At 36.9% G+C, this 7,963-nt stretch overlaps 1 protein-coding gene across 1 annotated transcript; it reads right to left on the reverse strand.

The window, feature by feature from the left end:
• Positions 1 to 1,770: 1,770 nt before the first annotated feature.
• On the reverse strand, positions 1,771 to 2,904 carry LOC124103587 (nucleophosmin-like). The gene has a single exon (XM_046460276.2). The coding sequence runs from the start codon at positions 2,817 to 2,819 to the stop codon at positions 2,061 to 2,063; it is 759 nt and encodes a 252-aa protein (XP_046316232.1). The 5' UTR covers positions 2,820 to 2,904; the 3' UTR covers positions 1,771 to 2,060.
• Positions 2,905 to 7,963: the final 5,059 nt, after the last annotated feature.

The raw sequence follows: 7,963 nt of genomic DNA on the forward strand, positions 1-7,963 counted from the left end.
GGGTTCAAAGTTAGAACATGGATTTGTATTACATGGAGCACAGATTTGCATCAAAGACAAATTTTGAGAAAGACTTATGAAAGTTGAGGATACCTGGAGAAGTAGAAAATTTAGTTTGAAAAACCAAACAAACAGGTATTCTTGGTTGCTTTGTAAGACTGAGAACTTCTTGAAGCTATCCCACCCTGTGCCCATACATAGTCGGCACTCAATGCATGTTTTGGGAAAAGAGTAACTGGCATTGACTATGACAAGGATTGACACTGGTCTTGGAGTAGATGGCTTTTACTTTTCTTCATTAATATTCTCTTTGGAGAGTACAAAAGTGAAAGCAAAATGGAGAATTTTAGAAAGAGGAGTTCAGGGACTACTGTGATCAATGCTTTTATTTTGGAGATTATGATGATGATTTTTATTTAGTATTTGCTATGCCAGACATTTTGCTGAGGTTTGAACATGGCATATCTCATCTAATCTTTATAATAATGCTATAATTAATTGTTACCTTGTGATAATATGATAGTCCATGACAAGGATATTTAAGCACAGAGACAGGTCACACAGCTAGCAGGAGAGAAAGCCAGAATTATCCTCCATCATTTTACTTCAGAGATAGCACACATCCTTGTTTTACTGCTTTGGCTGTCACCCTAGCCTCAGAGAGGTTGGATGATCTCTACAAAGCTGTCACAGGGTCAGTCTCTAGCGTCATTCCATGATTTACCATGTCATGGTGTTTTCTCTTAAACATGTTTGATTGAATAAAAAAGTTCTCATGTAGCACATGCTTCTCAAACAACAATCTAAATTTCAATATAACTGGAGAGTTAGTGTTTGTGAGGTGGTATATGCTGGAATGCTCTCAACAGCAAGCAGTAGAAAATCCTCCATCAGTTGCTTTAATGATAAGTAAAATTTATTATTCTCAAAATAAGCAGTCACAAGTTTGGGTTGTGTTGCCAAACAACCTAAGTACACTGACACCCTTATATTGGCTGTACTATGCATTATTAGTAAGCAAGTATTTACAAACAGAAATTATATAACTTGCTGGATAGGTTTGAGGAAGATCCAACCCCTTTTGCTTTTAGCATCTCAGACTATCATCTTGTTTCATAGGTTTTCTGAAGGCAATTGCCAATATTCCTGAGGCAGCATTCTACCAACATTACAGGTGGTTACAGGCAACCAGAATTTTAGATTCCATTGCTAGAGACTCTGTTGTTGAAGAATTTAGCCTAGGGCTAGATCCCAATGAATATAGTTTCTAACCTGCTAAATTATGTATTTTTTCAAGTTTGAGAAATTTTATTTTGTATTCATATAATATTTTCAGTTATTTGTGAAGTATAATGTGATGTTTTGGTTCATGCATTCATTGGTTAATGTTCAAGGTAATTGATTTATCTATCACCATATCATTTCTTGATGGTGAGTGCAAAGACATTTCTATTTTGATGTATGCAATAATATATATATATATATTATTTGATATATGCCCAGTGCATTATGTTTAATTACATTCACCCTGTTGTTCCATAGAATAGCAGAACTTATTTCTCCTGTCTAACTGTATCATTACAAATTGACCCGTATCTCTCCGTTCCTTTCTCTGTTAATCCTCCCAGTCTCTAGTAACCATTATTCTAGCTGCAACTTCTGAGATCAACATTTCTAGATTCCACATATGCGTGAGATCAGGCAATATTTGTTTTTCTGTATCTAACTTATTTTTTTTTATTCATTCAAATATTTATTGAGAAGCTAAGGAGATACAAAGGTGATTAAAACATGGTCCAAGAGATGATGAGGCATATGCACAAGAGAGAGCAATATATAAGGTTCAACTGAATTCACAGCAGTCAAAAGTGCTTTAGGAAATCAGGAGATTGCTTCCAGCCTGCAAGTGGGTGTGGGTGGCAAATCAGGAAAGGGGATTGAGATTAAAATAGAAGACTTCAGCCTGGATTGTTGATGATACTCAGTATGGACTATATTTGTCTCTCCTTTTCCTTTCTCCCCATCTTTGGGCTTAATTTACCAGTAGTGCCCAGGGCTGTTCAATGTGCTTTTTCTATACTTGCTTGCATTTTTGCTTTAATGTCTTCTACAGAACTAGGTCCTTTTGGTGTTTTAGGAGTTTTTTCCCGTTTTTTGAAGGATTCTTGACCTTTTGATCTTGGTGTTGTTGGTTTTGAGTCTTTTCCATTCTGGTTCGATTTTTGTGCATTTTTGGCTGGAGTATCTCGTATAGATTTCTTCACTGGAGCTTTTTCTTCAGTTTCCTCATCATCAAAATCATCATCATCATCATCTTCATCATCATCGACATCTTCATCAGCAGCAAGTTTTACTTTTTTCTGGAGAACCTTGCTACCACCTCCAGGGGCAGATCGCTTTCCAGATACACTTAAGAGTTTCACATCCTCCTCCTCTTCATCTTCTGACTCAGCATCTTCCTCCACAGCTACTAAGTGCTGGCCACTAATATGCACAGGCCCTGAACTGCACTTCAACCTTAAGACCACAGGTGGTGTGATTTCAAAGCCCCCAAGGGAAACTGTTGGCTGTACTGACATTTTCAATGTTGCCAGTGTTACTTTAATTGGACTGCCTTCATAATTCATTGCCTCTGCTTCAACAATGTGCAATTCATCCTTTGCACCAGCCCCTAAACTGACCGTTCTTAATGATAACTGGTGCTCATTTTCATCATTATCCACCTTAAAGTGATAATCTTTGTCAGCTTTTAGCTCACAACCAAAAAGGTAGTTCTGGGGCCTCAGGGGGCTCATGTCCATATCCATCGAATCTTCCATGGGGTGGTAGCACGCACTTAGGTGGGAGAGAAGGCGGACGGAAAACGGGTGGCTGCTCTAAAGAGACGCGCAGGACGGAATCACGCCAGGGCTGTATCTAATTTATTTCGCTTAACGTAATGTCTTTTAGTTCCACCCATGTTATTGCAAATGACAGACTTCTGTGCCCTTTATGGCTGAATAGTATTTTGTCATGTACGTATGCCATATTTTATTTATCCATTCGTTCACTGAGGGACATTTAGGCTGATTCCATATCCTGGCTATTGCAAATAGTTCTGCAAAGAACATGGGAGTTTAGGCATTTCTTCTACATGCGATTTTGGTTCCTTTGGGTGTATCACCCAGTAGTGATATTTTTGAGGATCTCTGTATTGTTTTCCACAATGGCTGTACTAGCTTACATTCCCAATGACAGTGTGTGAGAGTTTCCCTTTCTCTGCATCCTTAACAGCATTTTTAAAATTTATATTTTGAGATGGTTGTTCTAACCTGGGTGAAATTTCTCTGTGGTTTTGATTTGTATTTCCCTGATGATTACTGATGCTGAGCACTTTTAACAAGCTTGTTGGTCATCTATATGTCTTTTTCTAAGAAATGTCTCTTTAGATCTTTAAGTACCAAATAATCCATTGAACAACTGGATTATTTGGTACTTATTTTGCTATTGAGTTGTGTGGATTCTTTACATATTCTAGATATTAACCCCTAGTCAGAGTTGTACTTTGCAGATTTTTTGTTCTTCTGTAGGTTGTCTCTTTGCTCTGTAGATTGTATCATTTGCTGTGAAGAAGCTTTTCAGCTGTTTTTTTTTTTTTCCATCTCATTTGTGAATTTTTGCTTTTGATGTCTTTGCAGTTGGGCGATATCTTAAATATCTCTGCAAGGCCAATGTCCTGTAGATTTTTTCTTAGGTTTTCTTCTTGTAGTTTCATAGTTTAGGAAGTTATATTCAAGACTTTGATACATTTTGAGTTGATATTCATAACTGGCAAGGGATAAGGGTCTAATTTCATTCCACTGCAAGTGCATTTTCAGCATTCTTTGCACCACTTACTGAAGAGATTGTTCTTTCCCCACTGTGTGTTCTTGGCTCCTTTATCAATTTTTGTTTGGCTGCAAAACAGTGGGGTCATTCATGAGCTTTCTATTCTGTTCTATTGGTCTGTGTTTCTGTCTTTTATGTGAATACCATGCTGTTTTAGCTACTATAGTTTTGTAGTGTATTTTGAAGTCAGGTAGTGTGATGCTTCCAGCTTTATTCCTCTAAATAGCTCAGGATGTTGGCTATTCAGAGTCTTTTACAGTTTTGTACGAATTTCAGGCACTTTCTCTTTCTAAATCTATAAGAATTACCTTGGTTTTTCATAAGAATCTCAATGAATCTGGAGATCAGTTTGGTAGTATGGATATTTTAATATGAACCCTTGTTCATGAGTCCATGGATATCTTTCCATTTATCAGCGTCCACTTTGATTTTTTATTTTTTATTTTTTTGTAGTTTTTTTGTAGACATCTTTCACCTTCTTGGCCAAATGTGCTTCCAGGTATTTTTTGTTTAATTTTTTTTATTTTTATGGTAGCTATTGTCAATGGGATTGTTCTCTTGATTTCTTTTGCAGGCAGCTTGTTAATAGTGTATAGAAATGCTTCTTATTTTTGAGTGTTGATTGGGTATCTTACTCTGCATTTCTTTATTAGTTCTGACAGTTTCTTATGGAGTCTTTAGGGTTTTCAATATACAGGTTTATGTTGTCTGCAAACAAGGGTAGTTGGATATTCTCCTCTCCAATTTGGAAGTCCTTTACTTCTTTCTCTTATCCAATTGCTCTGGCCAGAACTTCTAATACTAGATTGGAAAAAGGTGGTGAAAGTGGGCATCCTTGTCTTTTTTGGATCATCTAGGAAAATATTTTAATGTTTCCTTGTGCAGTATGTTATTAAGTAGTACTTGACCTGCTAGATTCCTATTCTCTATCATTCAGGTGTAGGAAGTGTCTTTACAATTATTTTATCTAATTCACATAACTTGAATAACTTCAATTTTACCAGTAATAGCCCAATTTTAACCTTCATCGTGATAGTCAACAGGCTGGTATTTTTGTCACTAAAAGCTTTTTTTTCTGACATTTAGTATGATAATTAGCAAAATGTAGGTTATGGGAAAGATAGAGATAGCAGAAATGCTTATTAGGGCCCTTCTGGGATATAGGCTTTCCAACGAGAACTCCGGCACCACTCCTGTGTTCCTGATTGCCACGCTCATTGACCACTCCTGCACAGTGAATCTGGTGAGAGTGTTTATAGCTCCTGCATTGCAGCTCAACACAAGTCTCACATAGACACACACATAGTATCAGTGCATGTATTAAAGTCTTTAAAAGTAAATTATAGTCATTACACAGGTAGCTTCCAGATTGGTTATTTTAACAATTAAATAAAATCCTCAAGAACCTAAGTCTCCCTGGTTTCTGTTCTGCCATCTGACTCTGACCTTGACTAACATACCTAATCATAGTGAGATGATGATGTTCAAGTTCTGTGTGTCATTACATAGTCTTGACACCATCTAAAACGATATGGGGGTAATGGGCGGCCTTTCATGTACTCTTTAGTAGCAAGGAAACTTCAACTAGAAACCACGCACTGGATTCCTCCTCACCCAAGTGGTCAAAATTGTGTGATATATTAATTTTTAAGCCAATAACTCTAAAGAAAATGGATGTTTTTTTCATATTAGCATACTCATTCCGATTAATTGTAAGTCACATGAGGAGGAGTGGGCACCTAAAAAGAATTAGAACTTCATGAGCAATAATGAAGAAGGAAGAGGCAATTGGAAAGGCAACCAACAGGATCTGTTATATGTGGAATAATTATTTCTGCCCCCTTTTTAAAAAAATAAAATCCTACTTTCTCTTTAACAGAGACTTTTCTTTCTTTGACCCTTTCTCCCATAGCTTCCCCTAGGCCCTGCGGTCTTTGTTCCTTTCTCGGTTGATTTGTCTTTGTTGCTGGTGTGTTCACATTTGCTGAGAGCTTCTGCCTTCAGTTAATTCCCCAACATCTTCAGTTATGGGAAGGAAGTTACAGCTTTAATGAGCGTTTCCAGCTTTAACAGTCAACCCAGAGTCATTTCAGGCTCCCCAATGCATTCTCTTCTCAGCACATGCTGTTTATCATGTTAAATCTGGGATGAATTCTTCAGGGAGTATTCCTGATTGTAGAATATGGAGGCCAAAGACCTACTAGGGTTTTGTAGTCACTGAAACCATCCCCAAAGAATATCATGGCCAGGTCATCTGCTTCGCTTCCCTGTCCAGCTGGAGTCTTACTCAAAACAAGTGCCTAGTATTTTTTTTTTTAATGACGTTTGATTTCAAGCAATCACTTCCAAAATTTCTTTCCCCCCTGGCTAGTTTTAAGATTAAAGAAATCACAGGGTGTTTTAAAACTCCACTGGAGAGATTGTGTCAGATGATAAGGGCATATTCACTAAATATTTACCTCTTCAGTGTCTTCAGAGAAAAATAAAATCGTGGAGACTGAACAAGTCAAGAATTAGTTTTCTAGAAATGATACAAATGATCTAAACTCTGTAGAGATTATAAAATTGGTTCTTAAAAGCTTAGACTTATTATCATGAAAAAACAGCAGGTCTAAATGGCAAGTGTCCAATGTTATTAAGAAGATGAAATCAGGGAAATAAAGACAGATTTAGTTGGTTTTTAAACTTTCGTTTTGTATGGGTCTAATTTTGTATTAGTGACAAGGAAACATAAACAACATTTAAAAACACCTACGTATGCCATAAATTGCATCCTAACATTTGTACCTTGCAGAAAGGTATATTTTTCAACCGCCCTCATGCAGCAATGTCCCAGCATGCATTTACCACTTCTATGCTGTTAGTGAGGTCATTCTTCATTCGTTGTTCATGTCCCCTTCTATAACATGCGAGTGCACACACATGCGCACACACACACATACACACTCTCACACACACACACACACACAAAACCTGATCCCCCTTTCATGGTGTTTACTTGCATTAATGGTGTCACCATATTTCTGAGCACCTAGTCTTGAAAATTTTTTACCTTTTCCTGTCAATTCTCATAACTAATTATAAATAAATGTCATGTATATTTTATCTCCAAAATGTTTCCTGCTTCCAGTTTCTCATTTCCTTGCTTTATTACTTCTTTTATTTACACTACTATTACATTCAAAGTCTTGCCATAAACTTCCAGTGGGATGCCTTGCCTCTAGACTGCTCCCTCCAATCCATGCTTCACACTGAACATGGAGTGTTTCTCCTGTAGAACAGTTTTAATCATCGCCTTCTGCAGTGTTTGAAGATCTTCACCCACATTCTATTCACTGAACTACACTTACGACCTTATCTTGTTTTGTGGTTCCTTCAAGCATCCTATTGTCAAGCCACTGTTCACCATTTTTACCTCTGTCTTCATTCTCTTTACCATAAACACTGTCTCCATGATCTCTCCTGTCTAGATGCTGCCTATTTTTAAAACCTGGCTTAGATACCACTCTGTCATAAACTTTTCCTCTGTGGCCTTCTGTATCTCTTTAATATTCTCTCCAGATTTTTTTTTTTACCCTACAGAACTCTATCAGTGTTATTATTATTTTACTTATTATGGTCTGTGTTGAATTGTGGTTGGTTGTAAATCTTTTTCCTCAGTCAGTTATGGACATGGTGCCTCAGTTTTGTTGTTGATTTGGATTGGATTTTAGAACTACACTTTAGAACTACATCTTATTAGCATATTTAGTGAAGAAGCTAATACAAAGAGGCTTTTTACTTTCCATAGAGTCCAACATAGAATATAATTCACAACTTATTTTACTTGAACCTCACTGTGATGCTTTTACATACCTACAGGAGCATTCTTTTTAGTCTCCTCTCCCCTCCACCCCCGTTTTCTTTTACATGCTTTCTGCACCTGCTAAACTAACTTTGTTGCTTCAGGCTCCTTTATACATATTTTGTGAATTCTATTTCACTCTGCTTTTTTTGTTATAACTTTCTTTCTTCAATTCTTTCTTTTTTTTTTTTTTATTTACATGGTGCTGAGGATTGAACCCAGTGCCTCATATGTGCTTGGCAAGCACTCTAC

The sequence above is a fragment of the Marmota monax genome, unplaced genomic scaffold, assembly GCF_021218885.2.
Source record: "Marmota monax isolate L192 unplaced genomic scaffold, Marmota_monax_Labrador192_F-V1.1 WCK01_AAM20220418_F8-fsc00006, whole genome shotgun sequence".
In the NCBI taxonomy this organism is placed as follows: Eukaryota; Metazoa; Chordata; class Mammalia; order Rodentia; family Sciuridae; genus Marmota; species Marmota monax.

Excerpts from the sequence above, each read along its gene's own strand:
- LOC124103587 (XM_046460276.2), bottom strand. The coding sequence starts at position 2,819 with ATGGAAGATTCGATGGATATGGACATGAGCCCCCTGAGGCCCCAGAAC.